This window comes from Lepidothrix coronata, unplaced genomic scaffold (genome assembly GCF_001604755.1).
Source record: "Lepidothrix coronata isolate B3197 unplaced genomic scaffold, Lepidothrix_coronata-1.0 Scaffold29, whole genome shotgun sequence".
Classification (NCBI taxonomy): Eukaryota; Metazoa; Chordata; class Aves; order Passeriformes; family Pipridae; genus Lepidothrix; species Lepidothrix coronata.
Window position 1 is genome coordinate 1,887,489 of NW_016690209.1, and position 17,244 is coordinate 1,904,732.

The 17,244-nt window shown below is 36.6% G+C and overlaps 1 protein-coding gene across 8 annotated transcripts in view; it reads left to right on the plus strand.

Moving 5' to 3' along the window:
- The window catches only part of ATP11B (ATPase phospholipid transporting 11B (putative)), a 65,371-nt gene that overhangs the window by 24,270 nt on the left and 23,857 nt on the right, over positions 1-17,244 (plus strand). For all 8 annotated transcript variants that reach the window (XM_017810531.1, XM_017810535.1, XM_017810536.1 and 5 more), the window contains exons 8-25: positions 521-568; positions 2,984-3,048; positions 3,613-3,694; positions 4,622-4,772; positions 7,045-7,242; positions 7,513-7,671; positions 7,964-8,136; positions 8,535-8,603; positions 9,556-9,629; positions 9,715-9,818; positions 9,964-10,145; positions 10,647-10,850; positions 11,114-11,267; positions 13,964-14,066; positions 14,311-14,456; positions 14,969-15,028; positions 15,355-15,482; positions 16,342-16,480. In XM_017810531.1, coding sequence (XP_017666020.1) covers positions 521-568; positions 2,984-3,048; positions 3,613-3,694; positions 4,622-4,772; positions 7,045-7,242; positions 7,513-7,671; positions 7,964-8,136; positions 8,535-8,603; positions 9,556-9,629; positions 9,715-9,818; positions 9,964-10,145; positions 10,647-10,850; positions 11,114-11,267; positions 13,964-14,066; positions 14,311-14,456; positions 14,969-15,028; positions 15,355-15,482; positions 16,342-16,480 — 2,239 coding nt within the window. The remainder of the gene's footprint in view (positions 1-520; positions 569-2,983; positions 3,049-3,612; positions 3,695-4,621; positions 4,773-7,044; positions 7,243-7,512; positions 7,672-7,963; positions 8,137-8,534; positions 8,604-9,555; positions 9,630-9,714; positions 9,819-9,963; positions 10,146-10,646; positions 10,851-11,113; positions 11,268-13,963; positions 14,067-14,310; positions 14,457-14,968; positions 15,029-15,354; positions 15,483-16,341; positions 16,481-17,244) is intronic.

Below are 17,244 nucleotides of genomic sequence, written 5' to 3' on the forward strand. Positions count from 1 at the left end.
CTTTGGGATCTTTGAGAAATATTTAATTCATTAAAACTAAGATACTCAGTTTGAGCAGCAGTTCAGATATTTGATATTTAGCAAATTAAGGTATAATTGCTATGGAAGTTTATGTCCCTGTTTGTGGCTGAGGTCATGCTAAATATGCAAATGTCAGATTTTAAATGCAGATTAGATTTGTTTTAGTGAAAGAAAAAATACTATTTCTGGTTGGTAATATGCTAACTTACATTTTTTGAGGAATTATTTCTTACTGAATCATCAAAAAGTCACAATCTGTTTAAGTGAGTAGAAATATAATCTTTTGTGGTTAATAATGAAACCTAATAGGCTTTCTCAGACGACTGTTCTTTTGACAGATAAATATTTCTGTTGTTAAATGTCTCTTGTAAAATCGGTGCCAGTGTTTCCATATTGTTCCATTTTGTACTTGTGAACCATTAAAGATTTTGTAAATACAGTCTTTTTACATTTTTGAGTCTTTATGCAGATATTTCTAAAACGTTTCCATCTCTCTTAGATTTGTTGGAAGAATAACTGTAAGTCAACAAGCTGAAGAAATAGTACGGTGAGTCAAATTTTCTAAGATGGTTAAAGTCAAAACCATCACAAATAAGAGTTACTGTTGAATATGTAAAAGGGAGGGGTATTTTTACTGAAAGTTGTCAGTTATAACTGAATACTTCAGATGGAGAAGAAAGAAAATTAGTGAAAGAAAGTTCATTACTCCCCAGTTTTTCAGATTTAATATAATGGTTCTGAAAGGCTTGACCGCTCCGAAATGGGTAATTTTTAGGCTCTGGTAATCAGCTGGTAGCTTTGTTGCTAGTTGTTAATTAAAGCATTTATTGATCTGAAACAATTTCCAGTGGTATATTATGTAAACTACAGCAGATCCTGTTTACCAGGAGGGAAAATAGGAAGAACAGGAGTGAGAAAGATCATAGTTTGAAATAAAGACATGGAACTCACTCAAAAGAAATGGCCAAATTTTCAGGAATAGATAGCATTTAAGTTGTTTAATTATTTTATCATGTGGGTTATGGATAGTCGCGCTTTCAAGAAACCTTGTCACCTCTTCTGAAAAGGTGAAGTGCTGTGTTATGATGTATATTTGTCATAGAAACAGGTAAATCTGTTATGGTTCTTTCACTCTTCTAAAGTCCAAAATATTATCTATTACACTTTTTTTTTTGTGTGAAATTTCTGCTTGAGCTATTTTCCATGTAATGTGTGCTTCAGTCTGAAGGACTGAAAGTCTCAGTCTGAGAGACTCCTTTGAGGTTTGCAAACATTTGTCAATTATAGATAGGAGTGACCTGGAGTTCAGAGTGAATCAAGGATTTGTAAATTGTTTTTGCAAGAGATATGGGGGTGTAGAAGGCAGGTCACTTGACCACAAGTCCAGTGTCCTTGACCACCCCCCAAAAGAACACCACCCATACCATCCCCAATACCCCACTCAGCTGTTTTCTAAGGTCACTTTATGTGATACTTCACTTTGAGCTTTTCAAGATCCATTACTCTCAAGATTGAGAGGTTCAGCTTTGGGATAATCTATCAAAATAATTTGACAACATAAAACAGAGTCAGTTTAAAGGGAGTGTGGAAAAAAAATTGCAAGTTCTGACTTCTAGCAAAGAGCTATCTTCTCTCTCTCAAAGATAAACTTGTCTAGACTGTATTGCAGTGATTCAGGTTTTTTATTTTGGGTTTGTCAGACTGGTTTTACAAACTTGGATCCAGAAATACAAATAATATTTCTTACATGAAAAGTTTAAATGCTCGAGCATTTAGTCCCTTTTAGTTCAATTCTTCAGTTGAAGTTTGAGTCTAGCCTAAAACATTAACATATGTATGTGTAATTTAAAGAACCCACCATAATCTGTGTATAATTGCTGCACATGGTATTTGTGATGGTAACTGTCACATTTGCAGTAACATTTAAGTTAAATTAATTAAGTTAAATGTTTAACTGTGGGAGGTGGATTGTGAATTTGGCTTTTGGGGTTTTTTTTGAGTAACTCCAGGTTATGCTTTCAAAGGAACTTCAGGTATAAGAGCTTTGTTTATGTAATAGTGATCATGGACTGCTTGTGGCAAAGCTAAAGGGAAAGTAAGGCAAACCCAAGGGCTTGTGTGCCAGCACTTAGCATATGAACTTTACTTCTTTTGCTTATACCTGGTATGTCAACCTGTCCACTGCAGTTGTTAAATTTCTGCTTTCATTTGAAACACTGGCAAAAATGCATTTTTTTTTAATTTCACACCAACCCTGCTGATAGTTTCTAAAGGTGATACAACTGCTGGAGTAGAACATATGGCTCTAACCTTAAATTGACCTTGTTTCCAATTAGACCTTTATTGTCCCAGCCCTGTTTGGAGTTAACTTAGCTAAAGAAATGAATGTAATATTGCGTTGAGATAGATGTGAGGAAAAAAAATTTATGAAATTTTTACTCCTGTGTTAGGAAGCAAAATTTGCACTACTGTGGTGGTGGTGTGACCATCTACTTGTTTGTCTCTGTTTGATATGAAAAATTTTGAACTTTCTAGATCATTTCAGTTTGTCAGAGGGGTAGAAGTAAGATGGGTAGTTAGCCAAACCTAAAAATAGCATTCCTGGTGTACTGTGAGCTCAACTGGCTTTTTGCCTGCTTGCTTCCTGAGTAACTTGCAGGTCTCTCTGAACCAGCCATTTGGAATATTTAGCTCAATCAGTAATTATGGGATATGTAACAGTGGTGGGAGAGTATGACAGTGTCCAAAGGAGACATGAAATGAAACAGAGCTCTGTGGAGATGTGTGGGTGAGGCGTGTAAGATGATTGAAGATGGATCTAAATGAGGATGGGGTTGAAGTTGCTGCATTGGGAGTTCATAGGGAATATAGGACAACTTTGCATAGGAGACTGGATTTCATTGGTTTTACAGAATACAGAACAACTAATTTTTAAATGCTGATATTTCTATTTCTTTTTTAGACCTCTTGGGCCTGAAAGTCTCTTACTTCGTGGAGCAAGATTAAAAAACACTAAAGAAATATTTGGTTTGTAGACATCTAAATATTTAAAGAGTATTCTCTTCTTAAAGCATGATTATGAACTGTGCTTTAATTCTACTTGCACTGAAGAAATTGTAATAATCTTGCTGCCTGTTACCTGAGGGGATATGATTATAGATGAAAGTAATGATATTATGCTGAAGAATCTCTAAGGACATAAAGTTCCAGCTCCGTTCCGTGAAAATATTTGAAGTGGTTTGATAAAGGAATAACTTAACTTCAATGGATAAATGACTGTTCTTACTGCTACCCATTGTTCAAGACTTTCTCCTGAGATTTACCATTCTGATTTCCATAAAATACATATTGAGCAGTACAGTCATAATAATGAACAGTGTTAAAGTAGGTGTTAAAATTACTTCAGTAGTACTGTTTTACTATAGCAGAATATTGCAAATACCTACAAAATACTGTCTCATCACTATACTGAAGTAAACACAAAAGTAATACCACCTTTTGATTTTATCCTACGTCTCTCAAAATGAAAATTTCTGCAATTTATATATACAGAAAGTAAAGTATAACTCTTTCCCCCCCCTTCCTTCCCAGGTGTTGCAGTGTATACAGGTATGGAGACAAAGATGGCATTAAATTACAAGAGTAAATCTCAGAAACGGTCAGCAGTAGAAAAGTATGTTTATTTTCTGATATCTCTCTTATTCATAGAGCTTTAACTTAGTTTTTTCTCTGTAACTTTAAAACCCTATTGGGTTCACTGGGTTTTAGGCAAGGGAAGAGTGTGTTGATTGCCTTGCCTTTGGTAGGAAGCTGTAAAGATAAAATTAATTTCTTAATATTTCATCCTTTATTGGTTCTTTAGTCGTGTATGAAGTGGAAATACCCAAGCTTGCTCAAGGTTACAGGATAGGTGTTACTATATTAGAGATTTGTATGTTGAATTTCATGATTTACTTTAAAGGGAAAAGTTCTGATTTATGTTGCCTTTGTTGCAGTTACTAAAACTCTGAGAGAGTCTCCTGGAATTCTTAGGCAAGCGTGGGATTGATTATTCTTCTATAGCTGCATACAGACAGAACTGGAGTGTGAACGTTCAGTCATCAAAGCAAGGGGTGGAAAGATGGTCTGTCTGATGGGACAGAATATAGAGACAGATGTGACTGCATTCTGGTGTAGCATGGCCTGGGTTAAATAGTCAGGTGCACGTGGCAGTGCTCTTTGAACTGAAGGAAAAGGTGCAGCCTTGGGTTTCCAATGTGGTTGGTTGTACTGCCTTCACAGCCTTGCTAGAAACTCAAGAAGAGAAGGATAAGTCAGCCCCCAAAATTTTGGACAGCAGGTGTGACACAAGTCAGCTGTTGGGATGTTCTTGCACCTTAATCTAGTCCTCATATTGCCATATAGAGATTTTATCTTAGTAAGGTGTAGGATTTCTTTTCCATTCTGTTGCTTGCTTGTCACACAGAAAATTTATATCCATATCAAGCACAGGGTATGTTTTTTAAAGTGCTGTCCAGTAAGTTAATTCTTGTAACCACAGTGTGTCAACAGATTGAGTAAAATAAACTGAAATTGCTTTTCTTTTTTTGCTTCTTTATAGGTCCATGAATTCCTTTTTGATTATTTATCTAATAATCCTCCTCTTTGAAGCCATTCTGAGCACTATTTTAAAGTATGCATGGCAAGCTGAAGAGAAATGGGATGAGCCCTGGTACAATGAAAAAACAGAGCATGAAAGAAATAGCAGTAAGGTAATGTAGTTTACCCAGTTGCATATCTGGGGAACACTCAATTAAGATACTGAATGTATTATTTATTATGTCTCTGTTCTTGGATATAGGTGTAAGTATCACATGATCCGAGTCTCTGTGCTGTTCTCTCAGTGGTTTTGAGAGTGTTAGTCCTATGTAGCCTCACTATAGTGTAGGAATATCTCTACACTCTTACTAGTTGGACTTTTTTTCCTTTATGGAAAGACCAAGCTTTTTGAAAATTTTGGGCTTTGTTAGGACATATTTCTGATATTCTGTGCTCTTGTTACTGTTCTTTAGGGTGTCTTTTGTCATTCCATAAATGAAAAGAGGAGGAGAATGGCTGTTTTGTGTGTCCTACTACAGTAATTTCACAGTTCAGGAATTTTGGACGTTTTGTGATGTTGAGATGGTTCAGGCAATTTTGCAAGGCTGTAATTTTGCTCAAGCTCCTGCTTGCCCTTCTCACTTTCTGTAGAGGTTGGAGGGATACTTTGGAGTATTCCTGAAATCTGCAATTCTGAGAAGTATCTCTTTTTCTAATCACTCTGTATTTTTCTGCTTTCTGCATAATTTTTGATTTCTCTATGAGTGTACCTTTGTCCAAAGAAGTTCAGGAGCTTAAGTAGAAGTTTTGGCTATGCAAGGTAGAATAGCCTGTGGAGCCCTTTCAGTTCTGAACAGAACAGGGAGAAATATTTCCTCAACCTTTCCATTCCTTTACCTTTGCCATCAGTAACATAGAGAGCCATGTGTTTCTGCAGTGTCATTCTCCTTCTATCGTGTCTTTGTTTTTCTCTCTTACATGTTTACTTCCACAGTGTGCTTTGCATTTCTCAACCTGCTGATCTCCTTATTAGGAGTGCTTCCCTGTCCATCTGTCCTGTGTGTGCAGATTGTTATTTCATAGATAGTGCTTGAAGAAACTCGGTAACCTTAGTAATTGTCACTTCTTCTCAGTATATCTTTTCTCACATGAATTCATAGGATCAACCAAGTTGGAAAAGACCTCTGAGATCATCAAGTCCAACCCTTGATCCAACACTGTCGTGGTTACCAGACCATGGCACTCAGTGCCACATCAAGTTCCCTCTTAAAAACTTTCAGGGACAGCAAATCCACCACCTCCCTGGGCAGCCCATTCCAATGTCTGATTACTCTCTCTGTAAAAAATTTCGTCCTAATATGCAACCTAAACTTCCCCTGGCATATGCTCTTGGTTTCTGTCTGTATTTTCTGGTTTAGTTTGGAAGATCTCTTTAGGCACAGAACTTGCTCAGGTTTTGTCAGACACCTTAATTACTGACTTTTGTTAAGTAATTATAGCAACACTCCCTAATTGGGAAGAACAGACATTATTTAGCTTTGCAAACTCTTCACTACTTTTATCTACCGTTTATTTAAAATGTTCTTCTACGCCAATATCTGGTAGAGTTGAAAGAGATGGCCTGTTTTTTCTCATCTCTAATCTCCCTTGCTCAATATTCAAGGGTTGGTTAAGAGTCTTCGCAAAGTACAGTTCAGATAGTGAGTTTGTTGTCCAGATGAAAAACAAACTTCAGAGAGGCTGTAGTGTTGCATTTCAGAGTTTGTTAAAATTTTCATACCTAATAAAGAGAAGTTTCTATCTTGTTATGTAGGCGTTTGCCTCAATTGTAAGTGTGGAACACAGTGATTTGAAGAGGCATAAACGAAGTCTGTGCCATGGAAATCCACATGATCCCTTGTCATGTAGTCCAGATCACCCACCTCACTGGGGAATGCCAGCAGACAGGAACCCTCTTGTCACTCTGCTGTCCTAAAACAACACAGAGTCCTTGCAGATTCCTCTGACAGCATGGAATATCAGTTGTTTGCCTTCACAATTTATGGTTCCTTAGATAAGCCTAAATGAGTCATGCTGTTTGGAATGGGGAACACGTTACTTTTTTCAGACCCTCTTTGAAAATAGAATCACCCTGACAGTTAATATTAATTGGCAGCCCTCCTGACAGATTCAGTAGATAGACAAAGATTAATGAACTTGAGAAGTCAAACACCCAGTCATAGCTTAAGGCAGACTTTTTGCATCAGTCTGAAGGCGTGTTACTGGGGCATCCTGGGAATGCCTGCGTTGTCACTGGGCGTGTTGTCTCTCTCTCGTGGATGTGGGACTTGGTCTTCTCTGGCTCTCTCAATTTGTCGTTCCTCATGCATATTGAAACACAATTAAGTCACTGTGTTTCACCTGATGACTGTCGTAATCTTCACATTTTTTCTTTTTCTCTTCTAGATCCTGAGATTTATTTCGGATTTTCTGGCCTTTCTGGTACTTTACAATTTCATTATACCTATTTCACTCTATGTGACTGTCGAGATGCAAAAATTTCTTGGATCTTTTTTTATTGGCTGGGATCTTGACCTCTATCATGAAGAAACAAACCAGAGAGCGCAAGTAAATACTTCAGACCTCAATGAGGAATTGGGACAGGTAGAGTAAAAAATACATAGTTTCTTTTTTTTTTTTAACCTATTTTCTTAGTTTTTAATATTAAAATTCATTACGGCAGGCTTTTTATTGGTTGTGCTTTGATTAATTTTAAAATAAGGTTTAGACATGTGATGGCAAAAGCTAAAATTCTTACATGATCAAAACAACATATGTAGTAGAAAGTGTGAGTTGAGATTATTTTATTTTTTTTCCTCTAACAAGTATATGCAATTCCAAGTCTGGTTTTTTTTTGTTTTTATTTTACAAAAGGTAGAGTATGTGTTTACAGACAAAACTGGTACATTAACTGAAAATGAGATGCAGTTTCGGGAGTGCTCCATTAATGGCATAAAGTACCAAGAAGTCAATGGTAAACTAACTCCAGAGGGATTTTCTGAAGATTCTCCAGATGGAAATAGGCATGGTTTGGTAAGAGACTTTGATTTTCCCACCATTAGTCATCCAAGATAGAAAGTGGTTTTTATTTCAGAGAAATATTCTTGCACCACTGTCATGAAAAAAAACCAACATAAATCAGAATTTCTGAATAGTTTGAAGCTATTAAGTGCTACTGAACAAATAATATTTATTAAACATGTTGAGATGAAATTATTTAACATGAAATATTTGGCAGATTTTTAAGTAAAAACATTTTTTTTGAGTGCATTCAAAACTGGGTTGTTACATAAATATTAAAAACTAAGATTTTTCTTTCTTACAGGTGAAAGAGGAAGAACTGTTCTTGAAGGCAGTTTGTCTTTGTCATACAGTGCAGATCAATGCAGATCAGACAGATGGTGCTGACGGTCCCTGGCATGCCAATGGAATAACGTCCCCATTGGAGTATTATGCTTCTTCACCAGATGAGAAAGCTTTAGTTGAAGCTGCAAGCCGGTGAGCTGTGCTGCCACAAGTGCCTAACACAGGAATTGCTTCCTAGGGCAGGCAATCCAGGCTGAAAGCAGCCGTAAAAATTGCTCGGGATGTTTGTAAAGCCCAGGGCCTGGCACTGTCAGCTTACTGGGAAAACATGGAAATGTAAAATACACAAAACCCTAAGGATCCTGTCATCATTTAAAATATTTATGGAAATCCTTGGGAAATCATAGTGGTCAGAGTGTGTTGCAAATAAAATACTGCAGAAAGTGAGAATTCTTAATTTTCTCTAGAAGTAGAGACCAGTAATGGGGTATAAGAATCTCTCTTTTTCTTCCCTGCCACCTTCCCCTTCCTACATCAATAGACATTTTGTCTAAAGTGGAAATTAAATGTCTATTTACTTTTCCTTTTAGGGTTGGAGTAGTATTTACTGGAATTAGTGGAGACAGTATGGAAGTAAAAAGCCTTGGAAAACCAGAGAGGTATTTTTTTTTTATTCCTTGTTTATTTTGAAGGGCAGAACAGTAGTGATGATTAATGTAAAGTTCTCTTCTTAATCCTCTCTGTTCATAAGCAAACCTTGCCTTTCCACAGCGTGCTCTATTTAATGCTTTTCCCCTGATGTCTTCAAGACAGCTTGCATCTTATTCCTTACCAATAGTAGCTGAGATGCAAGAATTTTGTGAGTTACTCTGTGTAGGTGTGTGTTGTAACAGTTTGTATCTTTTCCCATTCCTCAAAGGTTGAGACTGTAGTAGAGCTGGAAAACTGAACTGCTTATTCAAGTCCTAGAGTTTTTGCTTTCAGCTCTAGAAGTTTCCAGAATCACTCTCATCTGTGCATAATCTAATTATATATTTCAAACTTTCACAAAATGAGTAGAAATGTTATTGATAACTGTATATCTGCAGTATGTCATAACTCCTTTTACCCATTTTATCTTTATCAGTTGGCAGTACTTCAAAGTTAAATGTCTAAAATTAATTTTCTGCACTAGTGGTAACATAAAAAACTAGTCCAGTTATCAGGGCACACACACTGTTTTTTGACAGTGTGAATTGTTTACAAATGTTAGAAACAAAATGTAGTTTTCAAAGTTACACTTGAAATAATGACAGAAGGATAAAGAAATAGGAGCTGCTTGTAATCTCCAGGTATCAAGTTAGTATTCAGGAAACTATTCCTATTGGTAGAGCCTTTTATACTTACAAAATGGAATAAAGTATATATAAAGTGATGAAAAGCAATGAATTGCACAATGACTAATAGCAGTGATTGTTGTTCATCAGTGGTAGCATTGCTTTTAGAGTTTAAAATGACACGTTGAGGAAAGGTCTGTGGTGTAAGAGTCTGCTTATAAGTAATTGTCTTTGGAAAATTATTTCTAAAAATGTTTTCTTGCCCTTCCCTCTTTTATTAAAACACAAAATACAGGTACAAATTGCTTCATGTGTTGGAGTTTGATCCAAATCGCAGACGAATGAGTGTCATTGTGGAGAGTCCCTCAGGTAGGTCATCAGAAAACGTAAAAGCTGCAGCTGAGAACTTCTTAAATGACATTATTCTTAATTTCTATTCTATTTTACTTTGTAGGGGAAAAGCTTTTATTCACAAAAGGAGCAGAATCTTCCATTCTTCCTCGTAGTAAGAGTGGAGAAATAGACAAAACAAGGATACATGTGGATGAATTTGCTTTGGTAAGTGTATGTGCTCGCCCAGCTGATCAGAAGAAGATTCATCTGGGATAAATTCTGTAGCTTGAAGTGAACAAATTACAGGTGACACCTTCTTGTTAGATCAGAATCTTGTCTACTCTGAATGTAGTCTTTTATTTTCTCACAGAAAGGACTAAGAACTTTGTGCGTAGCCTACAGAAGATTCACACCTGAGGAGTATCAAGAAATTGGCAAACGCCTTCATGAGGCCAGGACTGCCTTACAACAACGGGAGGAAAGATTAGCAGATGTGTTCAACTTCATAGAAAGGGATCTGGAATTACTTGGGGCTACGGGAGTAGAAGACAAGTATGCAATGGAGCTACTGCTAACTACTGTCAATCCCAGCGAGTTTAGGATTTACTCCTGAAATATAACGTGTGAAAAACTCTCCCACTATGATCAAAAGTTTTGTGCTATTCTTGTTTAGTATGTTTACCACTCTTTGGATTGAGCATTCCAAACACAAGTTGTACCAACTGATTTTGGCTTAATAACAGTGATGTACAGCTGTGTTTCATCAGGAGAGATTTCCTGTATGTGAAATGGAATAGTTGCAGTAAATAATTTAAATCAAGGTATGCTTATGACAAATTTTTGATCCCTTAGCAGGATTAAGTTCAGTTTTTGTTTCGTCAAGGCCTTTGTTTTATTGCTGGTAACAGAGTATCATCTGCCAGGCTGTGATTCTCTGACCGTACATGGGACATGGGAAATACAATCTTAACTTGCCATGGCAGTAGGGTTACAGTGTGAGCTCTTTATTAGTAAAGTGTTTTATTGGTTACTTGAGATTTTTCTTGTTTCCAGACTGCAGGAGAAAGTCCAAGAAACTATAGAAGCCCTCAGGTTGGCTGGTATCAAAGTGTGGGTGCTCACTGGAGACAAGCACGAGACAGCTGTTAGTGTCAGTTTGTCCTGTGGACACTTCCACAGAACCATGAACATCCTTGAACTTGTGCAGCACAAGTCAGACAGTACCTGTGCAGAACAACTGAGGCAGCTTGCCAAGAGGTAAAGTAACTGAGGTGTCGCTATCTCAGTGATGATCTTAGCTTGGTTTTCTTTCATTTGCAAATTTTATGACAATCTCTTTTATGAATGTGCCAAAGAAATTAAGTTACCTTTTTAGAAAAATTATTAATAACAGACTTGAAGAAGCAATCTGTCTAACAGATTAAGTTCTTTGCTTACTGTCTGGCCAACAGCAGAGTTTATAGCAAATTGAAATTTTTCTATGACACTGGTACAAAGTTAACATTTTTGTCCCTGAATAGAATAAAGGAAGACCATGTTATCCAACATGGACTGGTTGTGGATGGGACCAGCCTCTCTCTTGCACTCAGGGAACATGAAAAACTGTTCATGGAAGTTTGCAAAAACTGTTCTGCAGTGTTGTGCTGTCGTATGGCACCCCTTCAGAAAGCAAAGGTAAGTGCAAATATAATCAGGATTGCCTTTAAAGTACTTTTACCATGCTTTGAGGAGGCAAGGATTTCTGAAACTGCTTTGTTTGTTTGCCTGACTTCAGAATCCTTGTTAAATTCAGTTGATCTGGAGTAGTTTGCTCAGAAGTTTCTTACATGTGTGTTTGAAAATTTGCGAGTGGATGGAAAAGTCAAAATCCTGCCACCGTGCAAGCAAAAGGCTCATCTTAAATCTGCCTCTTGAGTGTTGTGTAAGGCAGCAGCTGTCCTGGCCACCTGCATGCTTTAGCCTTGCCTGCTACATCACTTCTCCAGAAAAAAAGCCAAATCGAAAGTTCACAGACCTGTAAGGAAGAAGTGTGCTTTTCTGAGTATTTTAAAAAATATACCCAAGTTTGAGGATAAAGTAAAAGGGAAGAGAAGCAGAGGCCTAGTGTCCATGGGAGGTTTTCCTTCATGCTCTTCTAAGACCGTTTTTCCTTCACATGTACTTAATTTTACTCAAATAAAAGGTGGATGGAATTAAAATTTAAATTTTGTGATTTTTTTTTTTTTTTCAGTCTGGAAAGCTAAGCTCTAAATGACTGGAATATTTATTCTTTTCTTTCGAAATTTTCTCTCTTTGGGAGAAGACATCTCTTCACCTTAAAGCACTAGGAAACCCTTATATGAGGTACTAGATGTGCAAAAGAGGGCAGGCTGTTTTACTATAGCATGAGTGACCTGTTTTGAGGTCACTCTTCTGCTTCCAACAATTAATCAGAGTTCTAATGCAGTCTTTAGAATCCCTTCAGTATAGAACTCTTCAGCTGGTATAATATTAGTTTCAATAAAATGTTAAAAGCAAGTTGTAACTACTATGAGTAAAACAGTTTGTTTTATTTGTCCACTTCTGTCCATTCTTTTAGCTGAAATTTTTGCCATCCCCTCTCTTTAAGGTACAGTTATTTGCCATTGTTGTGTCCTTGTTCTTATTTTGTCATTTAACTTGATTTATAATGCTTTGTATTGCTTCCCATAATTCCTATCCTGTCCAGCAGATAATGGAGATTATTTCCTGTCTTTCCTCATGAAGTACAGTAAAATGTAATTTTGATGGCAGTGACATTTTAATTTTAAACATTGAAGTATATAAATCACTGAGACAAATGCCATACAACATGAAGGGTAAGCAAGGAAGTCCAGGGCAGTTTAGTCTAGCCTTGCACATGATCTTTTGCTGTAGGCATCCTTTTTGTGAGACTTATTCCAAGGTTAAGCTGGAATTCAGCTTAACATTCCCTGCATCTTTTACTAACTTTAATGCGTGTTAATAGATGGCTGGCAGTCTCACTACTAATTCTGGCATGTTCTATAGCTCGAAAACCTTTTTAAACATCATCATGTCAGTCATTCAGAGCTGCTGCTGATTGCTGCTGTTAAAATTTGCCAGGGGATTTGTCTTGACCTTTTCACATAGATGTTTGTCTGTCTGAATTACCCCAGCCTTGGGGACCTCAGGAGGACTGATCTGGGTGACACACTGCGGCCTTGTTACTTCTGTAGGGCTGCTTGCTAGGATCTAATGCTAAATGTACTTGAAGTAATTACCTCTTAAAAATGGGGAACCTTTAAGCTTGCATATTAATACCTGCAATTAGGAAATGTATTCCCACAGTCAGGTGGATTTCTCTGAGCTGTGGACTGTATTTAGTCACTGTTCCGTTCCTCATGTGAAGTGAGTTCCTGCTCCTGTGAATCAGTGCCCTGTCACTGCCAACTACAACTCAATTATTCCAAACAGGTTTTTGTGTCTACTTACCTTGTGCCAATGTTTCTCTGTTGATATTTCCACCTTGGGCTTTCTGGAACTTCAGGGGGAAAACGTTTTTTCATACGTGTTTATTTTCTTGTTTTTGGAAAGCCTCTTGATCTGCATTCCTACCTTTGTCTCTGCAGCCTGGTTACAACTGAATTAAGTGAAGCTTCTGCCTTAAGCTAGAGCTCTCTGGGAGGTTAATGAACTACTAATTCTCCTTAATCAAAAGCCTCATCTAACTATCTCCTCTGTATTTAGAATAGTGTTGGCATTTACTTAAAGATCTGATTCCTTCCTGCAAAGAGCAGGGTCTCACTGCTCTTCTTTCTGATTATCTTACAGCCTTGTACGTCAACAGTTTGTTTCCTTGTTCTGTCCTATCTCCTTCTGTGTCTTTTCCAACTGAGAATACCCCTTGGTGATAATGAAGTTGCTTTAAAAAGAATCTGTTTTCTTTAATAACAGCGTATTGATCTTTTAGCTACTGCATTTTACCTGGATTAGTTCCATTAATTACAAATATGAAGAATCTAGGCACGTCTAGTAAAGGGCATTAAATCTGTATTACTCCATAAGTAAATTTTCAGTTCCAACTTTCACTTGACTGTTTCACATGATAAAGCAGCAAATTAAGCAATGTAACAGAATATTGAAATAAGAACAGAAGAACAAGTTCAAGACAGGCATAAGACTTAAATAAGTCTTGTCCCCAAACGAGCTGCTTTTCTAAAGAAGGAATGAATTTGTGCTTGTGATATGCCAAAGATGTTTTTTACCCAAGCATCCATGCTCATAAAATGTATTAATTATATTTACAGGTAGGGAACTAGTAAGATACTTGGGAATTGGTGACATGGTTTGTGAGTAGACTAATCTAAAATGTTTAATTTTTTTCTTTTCAGGTAGTGCGACTGTTAAAAACATCTCCAGAGAAACCCATAACATTAGCAATCGGTGATGGTGCTAATGATGTGAGCATGATACAAGAAGCACATGTTGGCATAGGTAACTTTCTTCTGTCTGAAGCAATAAAGGCTTTTTTAATTTGAATCAGCATCAAAAGAGCAGTTTCCCTTAGTTGTAAGTGGGAGGAGCAATACCTTCTATTGCAGCAAAGTTGCTTAAGTCTTTATAATGTTGAAGTGCAGGAAAACAGAACTGTAGCTTCAGATGTACATTGTTGGGGTTTTTAAACTTCGATTTTTGTAATACTTAACCTGTTTTCTGTTTTGTTTCCCAAACATTACAGGAATCATGGGCAAGGAAGGAAGGCAAGCTGTAAGGAACAGTGACTATGCAATAGCTCGGTTTAAATTCCTCTCCAAGTTGCTTTTTGTTCATGGGCACTTTTACTATATTAGAATAGCAACCCTTGTACAGTACTTTTTTTATAAGGTGAGTTTTCCAAGAGTGCCAGTGGAGTTCACAGAAAAACGTGTTCGCACCACCTTTTCTTTTCAGTTGTTCCCTTTCCTTGAAAGGCAACATTATGTTGTTGGGTTTTGGTTTCTGCTTTGTCTGCTCCCATGCAACAAGCTCTCATGAGCAGGGTATGGCTTTCTTGAATGAAATGTGGAATCTATTTTGCAAGGAAATTCTTAAAAAGAAACTGAGGGGAAAATGAAGGGATTTCTTCTCCTTTAATACTACTTAGACTCCCATAGTGAGATGTGTTCATCAGGCAGATATAATTAAGTTTATGCTTTCCAGGTTCATTGTCCCAAAGGACAAATAAACAAAATGTGCTGTCAAGTAAAGAATATTGCTTCACTTGGCCCTGTAAAATGTTGAAATGCTTTATGGTCTACATGTGTATTTTTACCAGCTTGTAAGAGTTAACAGTTTCTTTTAGAGTTGTGGGGAATATACTAAGGATTAACTATTTCCTTCACTTTTCTTTATTTCAGAATGTGTGCTTTATTACACCACAATTTTTATATCAGTTCTTCTGTTTGTTTTCACAACAAGTAAGTATTGGATGCCTTACATCTTGGTAAATGTACTAATATTAATTATTAATGATAAATAATTGCTAATTATTAATAATATTAAATAACTAATAAATATATAACTAAATTAGTAAATAACTACACAGGAGCAGCACAGATTTACACTTAAAACGTATCCAGCTGATTTTCTGTATTTGATAGCTCGATTTACTAGGTGGTTATGAGAGTGCAGTTTTTTCCTAACAAGTAAATTCCTATAAGTAATGATTTGTTGCTGCTCTTACTGTGCATAAGCACCTCTTTTTCTTTACAAGACTCAAAATAATTTCTGTTTTCCTTTCCAGACACTCTATGACAGTGTATACCTGACTTTGTACAATATTTGTTTCACTTCCCTGCCTGTCCTCATATACAGTCTTTTTGAGCAGCATGTGCATCCGCATGTATTGCAGAGTAAACCCGTGCTCTACAGGTACGTGCATCTTACAGGAATTCTCACAGTAGCACATCATGTACAGCAATAGTGGCATCTGCAGAGTTCTGAACTTGCTATTAGACATTTGTGCAATATTTTATCTGTGACTTAGGCGTTTTTAGTAACTGTCTTGATGAGGTAGAACGGCAGCTACGTAGCTTTCATCCTAAATGTTAATTAACAGGAGTGTTCTAAGAGAAGGATCTTTTTATGTCAGTCATGTTAACAATGTAAGAGCATTGAGCACTTGGTCAGCTCTCATGATTGGCAGCCTTCTCCTCCATTACGTGTGGGAGGTGAAAATGACTCAGACATGCAAATGGAAAACTAGGACACCTGATTACGGGAATCACCACAAAAAATCCTTTACTGGGAAAAGAAGTGATTTCTTGTAGATTTAGATGTCCTCCCAGTGGCAACATGTTGCACTGCATTGTGCTTTTTGGAGGGAAAACAGCATCTGTTTTTGTAAAAAAGAGATGTCTCTCAGATGTTTCTCTTGTTGTAAAGGTCTTTTAAGCGGAACAGGGGGTAAGTATCAGGAAATCTGACTTTTTCTTCCCCTTGCAATTCCACCTCCAGGGACAAGAATTCTAGTTTGTGCTATTCCAAATTTGACCCATTAGAGACCCTTGCCGCTGGTGACCACTGCCTAAATCAGATCCAAATCATGAGAGCTGAGAGTCCCTTTTTTGCCCATGATTTATGTATTTTTTTCGTATGTCAGCATTTGTTAAATGTGTCTCGCTGCAGTTGAAAGTTACATTTATTCAAAGCAGTAGCACTAATGTCATGTGACTAACTCATGGTTTATACAAAGACAGTATGAAATTCAAAATCTGTTTTATTTCTGCAGAGACATCAGTAAAAATGCCCATCTGGGGTTTAAACCATTTCTTTACTGGACCATCTTGGGCTTCTTTCATGCATTTGTTTTCTTTTATGGCTCGTATCTTCTAATGGGAGAAGACACTTCTCTGCTGGGAAATGGCCAGGTACAATATCATAAGTATTATTATACCACTGTATTTGCGGTGATATTTCTTAATATTTTTTTGAAAAAATCCTCTTGTGTCCAAAAAATTTTATGGACTACATAATTATCAAAGAGTCTTTGTCAATATTAGTGTCTGCTCTCAAGAATGACATTTCTTAGTGTGGAAATTGTAAGACATTGTCAGAAAGTGTATGTCCCTGAAGAACATACCCTTCAAGATAATAAATGTGTCATGGTTGTCTTAGACTTTGTTTGATTTTGTATACTGTTTTCGTCAAAATTGTATTTCATGTCAGTAAATGAGTATTTATATCCATTCATTCAAAACTCATTTTGAGTTGGACTTAATTGCAGTGTCAAGCAATGGCTTCTCTTTAGTAGCTGTTACAAAGCTAGGCTTAAATCTGAAAGTTGACAAAAGTCTTAAAGCTTCTCCTGAAAATGTATTATTTTAATTATATTACTCAGATTTTTTTTTAAATTTAGTGGTGCAAGCTGCTTTTAAGTTATACTTTTTATTCAATAAATGTTTTTAAGACAATAAGTTAATGACATAATCAAATACTAATTTGACACTTTATTTTAAAGATGTTAAAGTTCACAGGAAGAATCATTCAGAAAAAAACCCTAGAGCTTGGATGAAACCATTAGAAGTCTGTTTCCTCATTTCCCCTGGTTCTGAGTTATTTAGCTCAGTTTAGAACAATTAGGTACTGATTTTTCCCTTGGGTAGTAATGGAAAAATACATTTGCTTCTCATTA